At 51.3% G+C, this 17,659-nt stretch overlaps 5 protein-coding genes across 5 annotated transcripts; all 5 read left to right on the top strand.

Moving 5' to 3' along the window:
• Positions 1-711: 711 nt before the first annotated feature.
• On the top strand, positions 712-1,506 carry SMAC4_08970 (uncharacterized protein; the record flags this gene model as incomplete). Its single annotated transcript, XM_003345587.1, has 1 exon — positions 712-1,506. The coding sequence occupies one exon, from the start codon at positions 712-714 to the stop codon at positions 1,504-1,506; it is 795 nt and encodes a 264-aa protein (XP_003345635.1).
• Positions 1,507-5,566: 4,060 nt separating this feature from the next.
• SMAC4_08971 (uncharacterized protein) lies at positions 5,567-7,191 on the top strand. The gene is made up of 2 exons (XM_003345588.2): positions 5,567-6,401; positions 6,486-7,191. Exons 1-2 carry the CDS (start codon positions 5,843-5,845, stop codon positions 6,938-6,940), a joined length of 1,014 nt encoding a protein of 337 aa, XP_003345636.2. The 5' UTR covers positions 5,567-5,842; the 3' UTR covers positions 6,941-7,191.
• A 3,819-nt stretch (positions 7,192-11,010) lies between these two features.
• Positions 11,011-11,502, top strand: SMAC4_08972 (uncharacterized protein; the record flags this gene model as incomplete). Its single annotated transcript, XM_003345589.1, has 1 exon — positions 11,011-11,502. The coding sequence occupies one exon, from the start codon at positions 11,011-11,013 to the stop codon at positions 11,500-11,502; it is 492 nt and encodes a 163-aa protein (XP_003345637.1).
• Positions 11,503-12,011: 509 nt separating this feature from the next.
• SMAC4_08973 (uncharacterized protein) lies at positions 12,012-13,237 on the top strand (the record flags this gene model as incomplete). The annotated part of the gene is made up of 3 exons (XM_003345590.2): positions 12,012-12,374; positions 12,444-12,623; positions 12,698-13,237. 3 exons carry the CDS (start codon positions 12,012-12,014, stop codon positions 13,052-13,054), a joined length of 900 nt encoding a protein of 299 aa, XP_003345638.1. The 3' UTR covers positions 13,055-13,237.
• A 605-nt stretch (positions 13,238-13,842) lies between these two features.
• Positions 13,843-14,952, top strand: SMAC4_08974 (uncharacterized protein; the record flags this gene model as incomplete). Its single annotated transcript, XM_003345591.1, has 1 exon — positions 13,843-14,952. The coding sequence occupies one exon, from the start codon at positions 13,843-13,845 to the stop codon at positions 14,950-14,952; it is 1,110 nt and encodes a 369-aa protein (XP_003345639.1).
• Between the last annotated feature and the right edge of the window lie 2,707 nt (positions 14,953-17,659).

Genomic DNA, 17,659 nt, shown 5'->3' on the forward strand with positions numbered 1-17,659 from the left:
TTTGAGACAAGGAGAAAGAATTCGTTTGTTTGGTGCCAGATTTGCTTTGACCCTACATGCATGCTTATGATTGATGAAAGCCATTGAATCACGGAGAAAAGGAAGGATATCTTGAAGTGGACAGTTCATCAGCTTCTTCGGACCTTGTTAACAGTAGCCCCTTTCTGCCAGGCAAGGTATCTGTTACCCCAGACTTACTGCAATACCGGGGCAGTCGTCTTGTAGAAGAAAGAGGGCTGAGGTCGGGCATGATGGGCTGAAATGGCTGGGTGTCCAGAGGAAGAAACGGGGAGAGTAAATGCCCCGCCTGGTCTGGGATAACAACATTTTCGATATGGTCGGGGATGACTGCCACATGATGGTCTTTTGTACTTGCATGCCGGAAAGAAGCTGGTGGACTGGACCCACATGGAGACATGACAAGTGAATGGAAGGAAGGTGCACCTAGTGCGGCAACGCCCACGGTAACACGCAGGTCCGAAGGTGTGCCTACCTTGATCATTTTCAACCCTCCACTGTAATTCCATCCTTTTCTTTCTCTTGACACCAAAATCATTTCCCATCAAAGGAGGGTCAAATCAATTTCAAAGTACGTGAAGTGATGCCCATTACCTCAGTCACCAGCGTACTTTGCTAATTATCAACAGATTCCTCTTGTCCATCACAAGAAGCCTCGCATCACTTGCGCGAATTGCGCACACGACTTCGAAGATGCCTCCGTGGGCTTTGGATGCCAAAATCGAGCTCACGGGCAGTCAGCTGCTCCAGCTCGACCAAACCGACCAAGTCTACGAAAAATGGGAAGGACTCAGCGACTCCGCCGATGACTCTGACGGCGGTCCTGATTCCCACCCGAGTCACGACCCTTCACCCCAGCCCGTGACCAACTCTGCGCATGATGATGCCTCTGATCCTGGAGATGAGATTTCCAACTCACCCTCTGGCGCCATACCCCCCTCCACAACAATCGAAGGCCTTCAAGAAGCAATCAACACATGGGCGGTCGATCATGGATTCGCCGTGATCCGTGGGCAAGGCCGTTGCTCCAGGACTAAAGCGCCAGCCAAAGATTACATTAGCTACCATCTCTTTTGCCATCGATTTGGCCAACCGCAAGAATCCACTGCAACCATGGTCAGGTCTTGCAAGACACCTTCGCGCAAGTGTGGTTGCAAGTGGATGGCAGTCGCCAGGAAACACAAGACGGGCGGTCTTTGGCACTTCTTTTTGCACGACAAAGCGGTACACCGAGAGCATAACCATGGCCAGGCTCAACACCCTGCTGCACCCACTCCACACCGCAGGCTGAAACCAGAAGTTATTGAAGCGATTAAAGAGGCTGCCGAGCTGAACGGTATGACTCCCCGCGCGATTAACGACATCATACGGAGGAAGTTTCCAGGCTCGGCACACACGATGAAGCACATCTACAACGCGCGCGAACGTATCCGCCGTCGCAATCTCAATGGTTCGATCGCGACTGACGCAGGCAGTGACTCTATATAGCAGGTGGTCTGGTCACATTCCCTACTTCTGAGTTCGACTTAACCAACAGCCTGGGGACGGCGTTTTTGCGCTTGGCAACAGCGTTGCATAGCCGGAAAGCTTGTTATGGCTCTTTGCAACCACGTCAGACTTGCTAAGCGATCGCCAGTCAAGCGACTATCAATCGAGAGGTCACAGAGACCCAGCTCATTCGAGTAACTGTACTGATGTAATCCCCATGGAAGTTAACACAGTGGTTACAGAGCCAAGATACATGACCAGACCAGCGACTGTGGCAGAGTTTAAACGATCAACAGTCAGGAAGCTGTAACACGCAAAGAATGTAAAGGGACCAGTTCACGAACGAATTTGCAGTGTCACACGCAGGGTTCGCGAAGTAGGTCCGTTCAGAAGGCTAGAGAAGGTTTTGAACCAGAAATAGCAAGCGCTAAAGCATCATCCTGTCTCATATCACAAGATTCTCGTTAGGGCAAGTTTTCTCTTACTCTTCTCCCTCGAAGGTTGTTTATTCGGCACCTCCATTTCCTTGTCTGCTTAATCCGTCAAAGTGTTCGTTTGTCTGTTATGTTATAAGCCTCGTTGACAATGTTTGAGCTTCCTCTTCTTCTGATGTCTTTTCTTCGAAATACCCCGCCTTCCCAGCAAACCTACAATGCTTCCACCGAGTTCTTGCTCCCCAATCACCTCTGTTATATGAATTACTTCATGTGCTTAGTGGAGTAGTTTTTTTTGATCTTTCAAGCCAAATAGCTCAACATTCAAGAGTAATGTTGGTGAGTGGAATGCAATCCTCATCATGCTCGGAAGCGTCGGTAGGAAACGGCGAAAGGAACCTTCGCTGTGCGCTGGAAAAAGAAGGGGAAAAAGGCGGCAAAGTACAAACTGTAAGGATCAGGGAGTGCCCCGTTAACGTCACTGAGGGACGATGGCCAACACTTGGCTACGCTTGATGTAAGAACAATAGGCTTGATGAGGAAAAAAAAAAAAAAAAAAAAAGAAAAGAACAGCGAGCCAAGCGACGATGACGAGCCCTGTTGATCCCTGAAAAGGGCAGGGGGAGTCATTCTTCGCTTCCCTGAATGGCGGTTCGTGTAATTCTCGATGTCAAAGCCCAAGTGCTGTAGTCTCCCTGGAGTAAAAATTGTCTTCCCTCTCGCTCGGAAGGCGCCTTCCAGTGAGCTGCTGGTCCTACCCGGCCTATGTTCACATATGATAGTCGGGGCATCCTTCGGTTCTGACAGGACGCGAGAAATCCATGAAAGGCTGGGCACGCCATACTTGATGACGTCGGCATCTTAGTAGAAGAATCATGGAAGTCATAACAGGACACATGCCACAGGTTGTAGCCAAAGAGGGGATTTTGAATGCGATGTGTACCATATGGATGATGGAATCAGCTGATTACTCTCAATACTTAACTGAGTAGGAATTCAATGGGTCGCAGAACTCCAGCGGAATATGTCCAGCGGATAGAGAACGGGCGCAAAAGCAAAACTACAGGTGAAGATTAAGGGAGTAAGTATGTCCCCTTCTATTGCATCGCTATCTACCACGAGAAAGATACCCACTTGAAGAATTCAGAGCGTCAAGGCTTGCCCCCCAAGCATTGAGAAGATGGCACGATCAACCCTTGACGACTTGAACCTCCCAAGCACACATATTCCTCCACCTCCATCTTTCATTAACAAGGAAATAAGAATTTCGTTGTGTTTGCCGGATTTGAGCTTCTATCCCTCCCGACTCTGTAGCCTGCGTCCAGTGCTACTCCATCGTCTCATTTTCCCATCTGTATCATTGTAATCCACACACACGTCCAGGGCCATAACATGCTGAATCACCCGTCAATCAGATAACAAAAAGGAGACGAAGCTGGGGGTAACCTGGACGCAGTCTACAGAGCCGGGAAGGGATAAAAGCCTTGACGGGTCAGCAAACACAACGGTCACCCCAGCACAGTATGCCTATCGCCAGCTGGCTGAAAGTTCATGTAACCTGAAGCTCGTTGAAGAGCCACTCTCGAAGGTGAGGAAGAGTTTCGGTGCTTGGGGCAGCGAATATCCAGACCACAACTGAAGCTGGTGTCGGAACATGCTCCCGCAATCACCGAGACCAATCCTCTCCTGCAAGGGGGTGGATGGACAATCCAGTCCCGGTACCGGATGTGCCCCAGTTCAACGGGCGTTCAGCAACTTCAAGCAAACCCCCTAGGCATATTACCCAATATGTTGATTCTTTTGCTTTGAGCCCTTCGCATTGATCTTCTTGATCAATGCAGGGTGTTTTTTCCGGATATGTCGTCTTAAGTTGTCCTCACGAGTGAAGGTCTTTGGACAAGCTGAACAACGAGATGTTTCTGACTCTTCCGAGTCTCGACGGTGTGTCTTCCGGTGCCGTTCTAGGTGTGCTGGTACACTGAATGCTCTCGGGCACCCATCTTTGTCGCACTTGTACTTCTTCTCGTGGCACTTCTGGTGTATCCTGTTATGGCACAACAATGTTAGAACTTGTGCCTCATTGAGCAATGCAATAGGATGAAAGAAACGTACTTGAGCGCCTTTTGGGTTAGACGTGTGGCGTTGCAGTTGGAATAGCCGCATATAAGCTGATCACCGTTCGAGCCGATTGGGCTTGTTGACGAGCTGCTTCCGGTACCTGTTTGCCATGCCGTGTCCGGAGTGTGTTCCAAGCTCGTGTTACCGGTGGTTTGCGATCCAAAGGGGCTCATTAAGGCACATTCGTTTTGCCCAAGCTGGAGTGTCGCGTCAAGTTGCTCTTCAACCATGGGCGGACTGGAGTTGTGGAAGTACTGAAGGTCCCATGGCTGCATCGGCATGTCCACAACCGTTGACAAAGTCAAGTCCCGCTGCATGAGTGGAAGATTTTGAATCAACGGCGTTGTGGCATGAGTCGATCCCCATCTGAAAACGTCGGAATCGTTTCCAATCAGTGTGGTTATCTGCTGAAGGGAAAGATTAGAGTCGTGATGTTCCCAACCAAGGCCATTGTGGGCCTGGCTTGTTTGGTAAGGCAGGCATTGCGGCACCACTTCGAATGCGAGGCTCTCGAAATAGTCGCCGTAGCTGTTGTTGTTGTTGTTGTTGTTGTCGTTGTTGTAGTTGTTGATCTCGTTGACCTGGGAACTCCACTGTCCCAAATCCCACCATGCTGTTCCATTCCCTTCTCCGCCGCCTCCCCCCAGCTGACCAAAAGTAGGATTATTTGCCAAACCAACACTCGAAGATAAGGTGCAGCTACAGCCCAAGGGCCCTGTGAACAAGAGCTTGTCGCTGCATCTTCCGCTCGGCGGTTGATTTGGCAAATAACCGCTAGCTCGATCACTGTAACATTGCCAAATGCTCTGGTGCCTGGTGGGGGGTTATAGCGCCCCCACCGGTGCGCTTCGTGTTGATTGGGAATGTAATCCTGTGCGGTTCAGAGGTTGGTCAGTCTTGGTGGTCTCGCTGTTTCCAATCAAGTGTGAGCGGATTTGAGGATGATGTGCCTACCGGAAGGGGAGAGATCAGTGCTCCCGGAGTAGCTGGTGGATGGACGAGAGGTTCCCTCGAGTGAATCGTGTCGCGAAGAAGACGGACATCAATCCAACGAGGCCTACCGCCCTTCATATATCCGTTCCAGGGCTGTCAGACGGTCACTCACTCTGGGGTGACTAGAGAGAGTACCTTTGGATATCCCCGCCTCTTGGCATGGAGGCATTCTGAGAGGCATGCTCGTTGGGTGATATGATGCATGCATGATGCAGCATTTCAGGTGGTATCCGGAGCCTGCCTCAACATTTGTTTGCTATCATTGGATGCAGTAGCTCTAGCGTGGGATTGCTACAGTAGATCAATGGACGGACGGAAGGGAATGGGTGGATGTTGATGCGCAGCCAATTGTGGTGAATAGGATGGTTGGAAACTGTTGTGTGAGGAAGATCCAATTGAACCAACACATCAAAAATTTTGAGAGGTCGGAGTTTGGTGGCCCGCAGAAGTCACCAGTGCGCATTTAGGTGTCAGCCACTCACATGCAGACCTGCAAGCCATGAGCATGCCTCAAGTCAAACGAGTTGTGTGGCTTGCGTGATGCACTCATCTCAAGGAAGGTGGGGTTGACAGCCGAGGCAAGCTCAGCCCATTACGAAGGAGGGTGCGTTTGCATCTCGGGCCGCATTGTTAGGGAAAGTTCGAGTGAGGGAGGCAAGTTCTAACTCCTTCTCCTTCCACTTGACTTCTTCTCGGACTCCTCCTTCCCAAATCCAATCACTCCTTCCAGCAGTTTCCAATCTTTCGCGCACGCTTTCCCCTAGTCAAGAGCCCGTGAGGCAACCGGAAACATGGGTGACGACTCGAAGACCGTCGAAGTCTCGCCAACGGGTGACATCATTCTCGTCGTCGGCTCTCCTGACGAGAAACAACTACGCCTCAGGGTTTTGTCCATAATTCTTCGATCGGCCTCCAAAGTCTTCGACCGCATGTTCTCGCCCGGCTGGATCGAAAGCAGCCGCACATTTTCGCCCGAATCTCCGATAAACATTGATCTCCCCGAGGATGACCCCGACTCAATGAAAACCATTTGCTACGCGCTCCACCACCGTAACGACATGATCCCCTTTGCTGATATGGATGGAAAACATATCCTCCAGGCTGTTCGTGTTATTGACAAGTACGACATGGGAACCGCAATGCAATTGGTTACCGAAAGGTGGTTTCGACAGGTGACATTTCACCGAAGCTCAACCGACCTGATGTATCTCGTTGCAGCTGCGGAGTTGTTGAAGAGAAACGAATTCTTCCCGAAGCTTACTTGGCTGGTCATGATCAGCCACACCGGCAGTTATCTTAGTTTCTACGGGGACAACCTGCTTATGGAAACGCTACCTCCGGCGCTGTTGAGTATGTATAGTTCTGAGAACATCCCTCAAAGACACTCTGGGAAGAGTATTGGATTCCTCTACTAACCGATTGGCAAACGTTTAGCTATTTTCTCGGAGCGATCTTCCTATCTTCGAATGCGGCTTCTCGCTGCTGTACAGAAGATAGTCACAACAAAGCGCGATTGTGTTTCAAATTGTGGCGCCAACGAGTACCTTAACGAAATATCAAAGGCTTTTGTCGGGAAATTTGACTGTCCTTCAGGGCAAAACCATTCGATCTTGGAGATGATCAAGGCATTGCAAACGATTGCAAACCTCGAAATGGCATTCCAAAGGGGTAACTGTCGTACAACCACAGGTGTAGGCTATAACAACACCACGGTCCACCACAGACAGACCCTACCTTCCTCAGAACTGATTTGTTACAAGCTTCCAGGGTGGACTGAACTCCAAACTAGTGTATGCTTGGAATGCTTACTGTCGGGCTCCCTTGCGGAGGGCACATGCGAGCATGAAAGAGTCAATGGATTCGCACAGTTGGACGGACAATTCCTGTAGATAGCTGATGGTTGAGTCCCAGAGGGACCCAGTAAGCGACCCGTCTAAGATTGGCACTTGGTTTAATTACATGACCTTCTTTCTCATCGCACGTGACAACACACCACAGTTGCATTTCGAGAACTATTTCCAATGGCCCCATGTGATACCTGTGGGAAAGGGTGATATATCCGTGGATCCTCGGGTTGTTCGATCTCTGAAGCTGAGAGAACATCACACGTTCAAAATAGAGAAAACGGGAAATACTTCACATTCACTATTCTCAAGCGCAAGAGGTTATGGAAATGGTGTATGCCATTCGCTGTGTTCAGCTGATCTACCACGCATTGCCCTGCTGCTACCAATCACTGACACTCTTCCGCCGGGTACGCAAATTGCAGAAGCAGAGTTCCCTAGCCTTTTGATCCCCTTCGCTGTCTTCTCCGAGATGCATCCTCTTCGTGTTTCCTCGAGTGCTTGAGCATATTGTCATGGCGCTTATACTTCCTTTTGCACCCCGCGTGACGGCAAAGAAACCTTTTAACCTCTCCGGACTCTTGGTGTGTTGTCGTCATGTGTCGGTCTTGTATGTGCCGGCGTAGATCACTTTTGTTCGTGAAGGCTCTTTCACAATTTGGGGTGATGCATCCATGTGGTTTCTCGTGGTACCGGATATGCCGTCTGCAATAGTCAGTGATGTCAGTGACTACGATGTTGCTCGCGGGGACAGAGAAGTAACTCGTCAAATTTTTAGATCCGATTCGGCATGTCCAATGGTTTCAAACTGACACTGGATGAGTGGCGTAAGATGAAGATAGCACTTACTTCAGCTCTGCACGCGTGGCCCAGGTGTGTTTGGACTTGCAGCCTCGATAGTTGCACCGGTATCTATCCAATCCAGTATTTGTTGAGGCTATAGGCCAGGTTGCCGAGCTTTCAGGCATGTTTTCGGCCGAGACCATGGTGTTTGATAGTGAAGACGTCCCAAAAGTTCCAGCTGGGGTTGCGAACCAAGAGGTATTGGTAAAACTGGGAGTGGAATGAGTGATGTTGTTTTCCGACGTCAAAATGTGGTTTGGACCAGATGGCAAGTCACCAAGCGGCCAATGAGCAAGGACGGGTTCAGTCATGTAAGCTGATGGATCGTCGGTCTGGAGAAATGATGTCTGGAGGTAGGCTGAGTCTGCGTAGTGTTCGTCGACAAACATACTATTGTCGAACTCATTCGGCACAGATACACCCGGAAATATCTGAGTCGTGGATGTTGCGTCTGTGGACAAGGTGTTTGAGTCTGGCTGAAGGGACTGTAGTTGACCTTGGGAGGGAGTAGCAGTCCCGGCGTCATTGTTGAGACACAGGACCACTGGCGGAAGTACCGGTTGGTGATAAATATCAAAAGATGTGATATGTTCCTGAGGCTCGAATCCAAAATTACCATAGGCAAGGTTGAATCCTCCTCCGACTCCCTCTTCCTCTCCCATTCCCAATTCCAAGGGCCAATTCCCTGGCGAAGCCCCCTCCCATCCCTCCACACACTCTTGCCCCAGTGCAAACCCAACAATTGCACGGGGACTCGAGTATGTGGAGGGATGGGAGGGGGCTTCGTTAGGAAACTCGCCATGATAATCCACGCCATGTCTATCGCACACTCTATCCCCACGACTGAGTTGTGGTCCCGCGGTTGAGCGCGCGGGAGACCACGTCCTGGGGGAGACTGAGAGGTTGACAGGTGGATGATCATTTTGTTGGATACTGGAGATTTGTGGGATATGTGGAAGGGGGTATGGGTATGTGAGTGGTTGATGTTGTTGGTTGTAGCAATTGTAGTGGCGGTAGTTCTGGGAGATGGTGCGAGCTGACGGGGTTGGAACGCCCCCGCCGGCGCCAGTGCGCCTGAGATTAGAGTGACTCTATTGAGTCGGCGGCTCTAGAAAAAGAAGAAGAGTGTTGTTAGCGGATGTCGGTGAACATGTCGATGGGTGGGATGGAGGCATGCGGAGTCAGGAAGCTCACCGTTGGTTTCCAGAAGCAAGTACGCCAAGGACTCTTCCACGGCCGGGTAATGCTGTAGGCCGAGACAGTTGTGATATGATAGAAGGTCTTCTGCTCAATGACAAAGACGAGGCCTACCGCACTTTATGTAACCTTTCGCTTGTCGAGATTGTCTTTGTCCTGGTCTGTTGAGGAGGCGTTGGACACCGAATGCCTTACCACACGATGGGACGCATACGTATTGGAGGCATGTGCATGCATGATGCACCACTCCGGATGGGAGTTAAGTACTGCCTCCAAAATGCTTAACTTTCATTGGATGTGACTGCCTCAAGCTTGCTGCCTCCAAATGTGTTGGCACCAATGAGTTGCACCGCATCACGGGCCGGTACGCCATGCATGTCAGCCATCCAATCGCATTAATGAAAGCTTTATGGGCGGAGTGCAGTCGCCGGTTGAGATTCTCAAAGGTGACAGTTCCGGAAGAGAAAAATAATGAACCAGGCGAAGACACCACGACTGAATGGTCCCCAAAAGTGGTCGTTTTAGAGAGGATTCCAGGCTCAGCCAGGGCGGAGATCACAAGGCAGAAACCCACCATTTGTATCCCATCCCCGTCATTGCCCTCCGCAATGGATCTCCCGCTTCGCCTGTTAGGAGGCAAGTTCGCAGTTCTGGAAATCAACCAAGCAGCGAAACGTGTCGGGTGCGGAGCAAGGTTTTCGGTAAAAAAAGGACTTTTTTTTGACACACTGTGGCTGGCTCCCCTTTGCCAAATTCTCAGCATGGGAGTTTAGTCTCTTTCCTGAGCGAAGCGATCGCAAGATTGAACCAAATATGGACAGTCCAATACCCGCGTGAAATATCATGTAAAAGACTGAGAAGGAAGTGTGTATCCGTGTCTGACCACCGGGAAAATCATGGTGATTTTCATACGAGAGATTGAGAGGAATCCAGAATCTCATTTTCATCTTCGCTCAGGTCTCTGTTAGGGAGATGATCGAAGAAAGAACTTGCAAGCTCAGTGAAAGAGCCTTCAACATCGAAACAGGGAGCGAAATGTTCATGAACGCTCTTACTTGTACGCACGATGGGGAAATAGGATGTCTGGCACATACTCATCGATATCTGCCAAGGCAAAGGCGCGCTCACTCAGAATGTCAACGTGGATTTTGAACAACACGTGGGCGGTGGTATAGGCCATTTCAGGCAGACGAAGCTTTGGTCGGAGAAGAAGCTTCTTATAGCCATCATTATGATTTCCCAGTCATGTCCGGGCCCAGGAGCTCGGCCGGGGCAGGTAATCGGAAGACTGCGCGGAGATGTTGGGCGAAAATGGAGACAGCGGTCAACTTTGGCGTGTTAGCTTGATGCTCGAGACTCAACAGGTGGTTGATTGACAAGCAATGGGTCATATACATACCTTTTCTTGGTGCTTTTCGTGTATGTCGCGTACAAGAAGGCCCTAATCAAATACTTAGGTAAACGCCAAAAACAACCGCCCGCAACCCTTGACCACTGGCCAGGACAGCGTAAGGGGCAAAGGGCGGGGGTGATGGGAACAGTGGTGAGGCAATCACCTTTTCAGGTAAGGGAGAACCGGCGATGTTAAAGTTCAGAAAAATGCAGTGGGACAAGTTGTTTGAAAGGAAAGTGGAATTGTCCCCGACTTCAAATGTCAGGTACGACGGGATGTCGTTGACAGTGGGACCTGCCTTTAACTGCTGGTGGTTGCCGCTTGCCGTGCGCTTGCCGCTTGCCGTGCGCTTGCAATTAGGTAACCACGCCGCTGTAGCAGCTCAGGGTAGCACGTGAATGCGCGTCTGCCCCTGGCTGTACGCCGCTATGACCCATTGGAGCAGCTGATCGGACTTCCAGCTGGGAATTGGAAAGAATAGACGGCAAAGCTGACTACGACAAAGACAACATTAGCCTTGACATTCCCAATTTCAGGTAAGAGATGCCCAGGTTGCACAAAACAATCCAGCAATGGTGGAAGATTTCTGACGGCGCAAACAGTTCAGCACCTTCAACAAAGACCAGAAAATGCTGTTTCACAACTGCTCGGCCACGCCCTGGTTGCGGTTGCTTGCCTGACCATGGTAGCCAAACCACCTGACCCCGAGACGCCAACTATGATCAAGCTTCGACTTGCCCTCCATCACCGACGATTCCTTTTCGAGAAGCGGAAACACGTCCGCGTCCTGAAACGTCGAAACGTCTATCCTTCCTGGTTCAAGGTTGCATTGGAAGTGGAGGCTGGGTCAATTGAGCCTAAATTCCTCGTGCTCGGATCTCGCCTGCCGCATAAGCCTTCTTCTTCTTCGTTCCCGATCCCTTCCCCCGCAAAATGCGACCAAGACCTCAACAACACCACGATGCTCCGAGCTAGCTGCGTGTTGACCGGACACAAGATGGCCGCAATTCAGGGTGGCTACGATCGCCGAATCTGGGGAAATGGGCCACTGACGCGTGGTCACGTACTTGTCAATTTATCCAATGCCGGTTCAAAAGACAAATGCAACCCAAGCATCCCCAGATTGACAGGACCCCAAGCAATGCCAACATGCATGAACTTTGGACAGGGCTAGCTTACCCGAGAACGAGATACCCGACCAAGCGAGAGAAACATTCCAGAAACCAGGATTCGACGGAGGCTCCTCGAACAATGCTGCCCCATGATACTTGGCAAGTTGGCGAGCCCAGCTTTACCCGATTGACCGTTCGCGACACTCGAAAGCAGAACCACAAAGGACCTCCGAGCTTTACTATTTTCATGCAATAGCCACCGCCCCATTACGTCCAAACCTTGGTCTGGGGAGGTCAGTAGCTGGATATGGTACTAGTCATGCTACCATTGGCCTGGTTGCGGAGGAACGGAATGCGAATGATACCTGGACAATGAGCGGCGACATGGCCTCCGTAACAACGGTGACATCGCCAACATCTTCCATGCTTAGATGTCTCAATAATGTCTGGCCACTGGTCTGACCGCCGAGTATAACTACGCACCATCCGCCTTCCTTTCAGACAGACAGACAGATCGACAAGCCCAGACATAGATCTACTGCAACTTCATCACCATCACCAAATATTCAAGATGTGGCCCTCTCCCAAAGCTGCCTACCTCCTCCTCTTGGCCCGCTCGGCTGTTGTCGGCGCGTCCCCTATCGAGCTTGAGGAGCGTCAGTCATGCCCTTCCATCCACGTCTTCGGTGCTCGTGAGACCACGGTCTCTCCGGGTTACGGAACCGCTGGCGTCGTTGTCAACCTGATCCTTCAGGCCTATCCCGGTGCCACCTCCGAGGCCATCACCTACCCGGCTTGCGGTGGTCAGTCTTCTTGCGGCGGCATCCAATATGGTGACTCGGCCAGAACGGGCACCAACGCCGTCGCAACGGCTGTGAACAACCTCAATGCTCGCTGCCCCAACACTCAGATTGTCCTTGTCGGATATTCTCAGGTACATTCAGGCGATCACTTCTTCCGAATCCTTTTTTGTGCAGCAAATACTAACCCATTCGATCAACAGGGCGGTCAAATCATGGACAACGCCGTTTGCGGTGGACCCGATAGCGGCTCCGGCATCACTAGCAGCACCCCCGGCATCAATGCCAGCGCACTTAACCAGGTCAAGGCCGTCATCATGATGGGCAACCCCCGTTACCGCACCGGCCTCTCTTACAACGTGGGAACTTGCACTGCTTATGGCGTATGTCGTTCCTCTTGCTCCAATCCCCATCATTACTGGGTCCAACAACCCATACTAACCCTTTTCCCTCACAGTTCGCCTCCCGCCCTGCCGGCTACACCTGCGCCTCGGCCTCCAAGCTCCAGAACTACTGTGACTCACCCGACCCGTACTGCTGCACGGGCAACGACCAAGCCACTCACCAGGGTTACGGCTCCAAGTACGGCCAGCAGGCCCTCGCTTTCGTCAAATCCAAGCTCAGCAGCAGCGGTGGTGACGGCGGAAGTACTCCTACCAACCCTACCAACCCTTCCACCCCTACTCAACCCAGCACAGGGAACTGCGCGGCCAAGTGGGGCCAGTGCGGTGGACAGGGCTGGACCGGCGCGACTTGCTGCCAGTCTGGGTCGACTTGCCAGGCTGCTAACCAGTGGTACTCTCAGTGCCTCTAAGTTAGGGGTGCCGGGTAAGTGGGTGAAGGGATAGGTGGTGACGATGATGGCCTGGGATCTGAAGACTTGCCGACTTTGGCCAGTGTGAAGGGTCCCATTGGTCGAAAACTTCTTTGTATATGAATAGCTTTATGGCGATGCTGAAATGAACATGCTATGACGGCCACTGTGTCAATGGGCCATGACATTCCCTCCTTCCAAGAAGCTTGTCGTATCATTCTGGTGTCCCATATGCCCTTTATCTCTATTCCCTTGGGCACCAACTGATCCATCTCTGGCCTGAGACCTTGAGTACTAAGGACTAGCGAACCTTCACGCAGTCTCTTCAATGACACATTTGTCTGGACTATTGTCCATGATACCGGTGTGCATCCTTTACGCTTGGACCTTGGTGAAGGGCAATAGATCGCCTGACGCTTCCTGCACAGCCATCAGGTGTGTCATTAGCAAAGGTTCTGTGGCCAACAACACCTCGGATGAAGATATGGAGTCAAACATGATGATTGATTCTAAATAACGCTGGCAAGTGCCTTGATCCACGCTCCTCTTCACAAACCCCAGGATTACAAAGGTTTCGTCAGTGAATTCCCTTTGGATCTTGCCATTCACCCTTTGAGGTCAATTTATTCCACCCTCCAAAATGATATAAACATCATTCGACAAAGGAAAAAGCTGCACTTCCTCCTCCTTTACCAATCTAACCACCAAGCACCACAACCCAACAAAAACCCAATTCGACAAAGAACGATTTTCTCAAGGCTGCCCTAATTAGCCCCCAAGACAGCAAAATGTCGACCCACAACACCACCCTTTATTTCGACAGGAAGGTGCTCCTAACCCTCGTCCCCCTCGCATCCATCGCAGCTTCCCACCCGCACGAGGGCAACCCCAACGCCCAAGGGCCGATTAATTTCTCGGAAATTGCGCAAAGCATTGCATCCGCTGAAGCAAGCATTAGCAGCGGTAGACACTCGACGCACTTGACTCCTTCGCTTCTTCACGGGATTATCCCGACCATCGTCACCTCTGCTGGTACATCTACAGATACCGACCCCCTGGTTATCATCCCCGTCACCGAGAGCACGACTATCACATCGGGTACAGATCAAACAAGGACGGCGACGGTTTGGGCTACTGTTGCTCAACAGACGCAGGTGGTGACTGTTGTTATTACCCCTACAGTTACCTCTACCAAAACAGTTACCCACACCCACAAACCTGCCGGGCCTACACCACCGAATCAGTCCTGGCCAAAGGGGGAGTGTACAGGCACAGCAGTCGTGGCGGTTAATGGGAAGTGTGTGCCTAAGACCATGGTTACTAGTACCACGAGGACTGGAAGTAGGGGTCCCGCTTCTGCTTCTGCGACTAACAGCGTAACTTTTACAATCTCGTCGGGATCTGCGAGCTCGTCGGCTTCTTCCCCTATTTTAACTTGTACAACCAGTCGTACAACCAGTAGTACGTCAACCAGGAGAAGCATCCCCATCACTACTACCAACAGTAGTTCAACCAGGGGAAGCACGACATCAACAGACACAGACACAGACCCCCTAATCATCATCCCCGTCACCGGCCCCACAACAGATCTAGTTAACTACAACACTTACACCATCCCCGCTTCCCTACCCTCGCTGCCTCCGCTTCCTCCTCGTCCTATGGCTAGCTCTAGGAGCAAGTCCTCAACCAAGTCCTCGAGCACCGATGATGATCCGCTGGAAATCATCCCCGTTACCGGTGACGACACCGTGACACTGCCGACTGCTACTGCTACCGCGGTGGTTTCTATCCCCGTCAGCAGTGGTAGTAGTGGTACGAAGAGTCAGGTGGTTGGACAGGGGCAGAATGTGGGGCAGATGCTGGGACATATCCAGGGGATGGGACAGAGTCAGAGTTAAAGATCTCAGTCTGGCTTGAATGACTCGACGATGACGACGACGACGACGAAGACGACGGTGGTGATGCATCCTATTGTTAGCTTGGGAGATAGGTTGACGGTAATGACGGGGGGTGATGGGAGGACTACTATCACGAGCGCGTCGCCGAGTCCGACAAGTTCATCGGGTGCTGCCGGGGCCGAATATTGCAAGGAGAAGGCGTAAGGGGGGAAAAGGAAGAAATGATGAGGGATAAGGAAGCGGGGAACTGGGATGCTGAGATTACCGAAGGGAGTTAATGATCTCTAGGTACCTGTAGGTTAAGAATGATGAGGGAAGGGGAGGAATGAAGGAAGGGTCTATGACTAGTGGGACATTGGAGATGAGGCATGGTTCTACATAGCGAGAGGGAGAGAACGGGGACGTGGCGTACCAGAGAAAGCTATTTTGTTTACTGACACTCAATGCGCGTTAAATAAATTGCGAGAAAATATACCTTATCCTGTTGGAAGCCCTGAAGAAGTAGACTTGTGGTAGAAGTCAGTTGCAGCTTGCAAGACCAGCGTTGCGAATTTATCCACGAGACTGGAGTCAACTGATCAACTCCATCGCAAACACTTAACAAACCCCCCCCCCCCCCCCCCCCCCCCCCCCCCCCCCCCCAAAAAAAAAAAAAAAAAAAAAAAAAAAACCGAAAAAACACTGGAAGATATTGCACCAGAAGGCTAACGACGTACAAATGACCATATCTTATAGTGACATGTTCATTGTGGAAGATGAAACAACCAGGATTACCTCGTCCACCTGCCCATGAACAGCGTACCTGAGAATACAAGTAGGTTTTCTAGCGTGAAGTACGGGCTCACGATCTCCTGACGTTGAAATCTGATACAAAACTTCTTTCCGACTTGCGAGTCTGCTTGTTCCACAGCTGAGATCTGAATCGTGCCCTTCTTCCCCGGTAAGGGAAACTGAGTAGGAAAGGACTGATGTGCGGCCGAGTTAAGCTTGTCTCTAGTACCCCACTCATCAAAGGAATCCGTCCAAATCCCACACGCCACAGCATCAAGATGCCACTTAACAATAACCAGGTACTCGCAATTGTCATGGGGGACAAACATGCTGCAGATGAATGCATGGTTGCTTAGGAGTTGTGCTAAGCGCGGGAAGTTGGAGTGCAGGCCTGAGATTTCCCGTCCAACGGAATGATTTGTGGCGACGCAAAATTGGGAGAGATGGTATGGTGCGGGCCCCGTCAAACCCAAGCCTTCGTACTCGATACAGTGTGTGTGTGTGTGTGTGTGTGGGGGGGGGGGGGGGGGGGGGGGGGGGTTTCAACGTTCCTCCCGCTATGGGGGGTTTCTGGTGCAAGAACGAGGATGTCCTTACTGCCCAACGACCTCCACACTCCAATCTTATTCGCCTCTCTCCTATCCAGGAGGGGAAAATCGAGTTTTCGGAACACCCAACCCTCTTGACCGCCGTCTCGCTTTAGTATAAGCACGATGGGGCAGCGACATTCATGTTCGGGGCAATCATGGCCATGTTATGGCCGTGGTAGTGTGCAGTTTAGCTCTATCAGGAAGAACGTAAAATGCTGAAATAGAGTCCCCTAAGACTCAGGCCAAAATTTGTTATTTCGAACCGTGTTCGTTCCGTATCTTACCTGCCTGTTTCAAGCGAGGATAGGTGCCGAAAGTGCCTCAGTGATCGAGCGAGAATGGGAGACAGGCGAAAAGCCGCGCACGGCACGAAGTCTCGGTCTGGTATCAGCGCGTCAGCCTCAGTAACACCACTAACCCTTATTGCCTGATTTCTTAGGACGGCTTACCGTTCCAAAGTGGTGGCCATCTCGGAGTAGCCGCCTCATCGCGCCACACCAAAATCGACTCGTCGTTGTATTTGCGTACCAACTCGCGCTGTAATCTCACAAACGCGCGTTCTCCGCCTTCGCCGTATAGCAAGGGCAGTTGAACATCGAGTAGGCCAAGAAGACTATATGCGTGGTCTTCCGGACGGGTTGTTTCTCGCCCCGCAGCCCAAGACAGTCTGGTCCCTACGCAGCATGGGCCGATGTTTTGGAGGTGCGCAATCCAAATCCCCGTAGCATACTCTATTGCTGTGGCCAAATCCCTCCGAGATCCAATTGGCTTCGAGTGCATGTTGAGGAATTCGAGCACAGTCGGTGCAAGGAGTTCTTGAAGGGTCCAACCCCCAGTGAACCACCGGCTGCAGTGAAAGGACGTTCAGTGAGGATCGTCTGGCACATCCGCTAGATAGGCGTAACAGACCTCGGCAGATTGATACCACTGGAACATGGAGTTGATGGCCTCGCCGACCTCCGTGTTGTTGTTTTGGTCAATGCAGCATGTGTCAATTCAAATGTATTCCCATCGGTTAGCGGAGGCGTATAGGCACGCATTGATGATCTTTGACCAGCCCGCTTTGCGCCTTCCTGTGTCAGAAGTCAGGTCTTGCAATGACACCTCGTCGCCGCCCCAGGTGTGGGAAAGAATCGCATAACGCGGAATGTCCTTGACGTATTCCACCAAGGCGAGAGTCCGTGTATTGAGGAGCCTCATTGTGACTCCAAGAATTGACTGTGATGCCAGCGACGTCGAAGTTCGATTCCCGGCCGTAACCCGGGAGAGGCTTGTTGTGTAAAGAGCAAGAGTTCGCGGTTGTCCCGCTGATAAACAAGTCTGATGATTGTCTGCTCCAAAACCGG

This window comes from Sordaria macrospora, chromosome 7 (genome assembly GCF_033870435.1).
Source record: "Sordaria macrospora chromosome 7, complete sequence".
Taxonomy (NCBI): domain Eukaryota; kingdom Fungi; phylum Ascomycota; class Sordariomycetes; order Sordariales; family Sordariaceae; genus Sordaria; species Sordaria macrospora.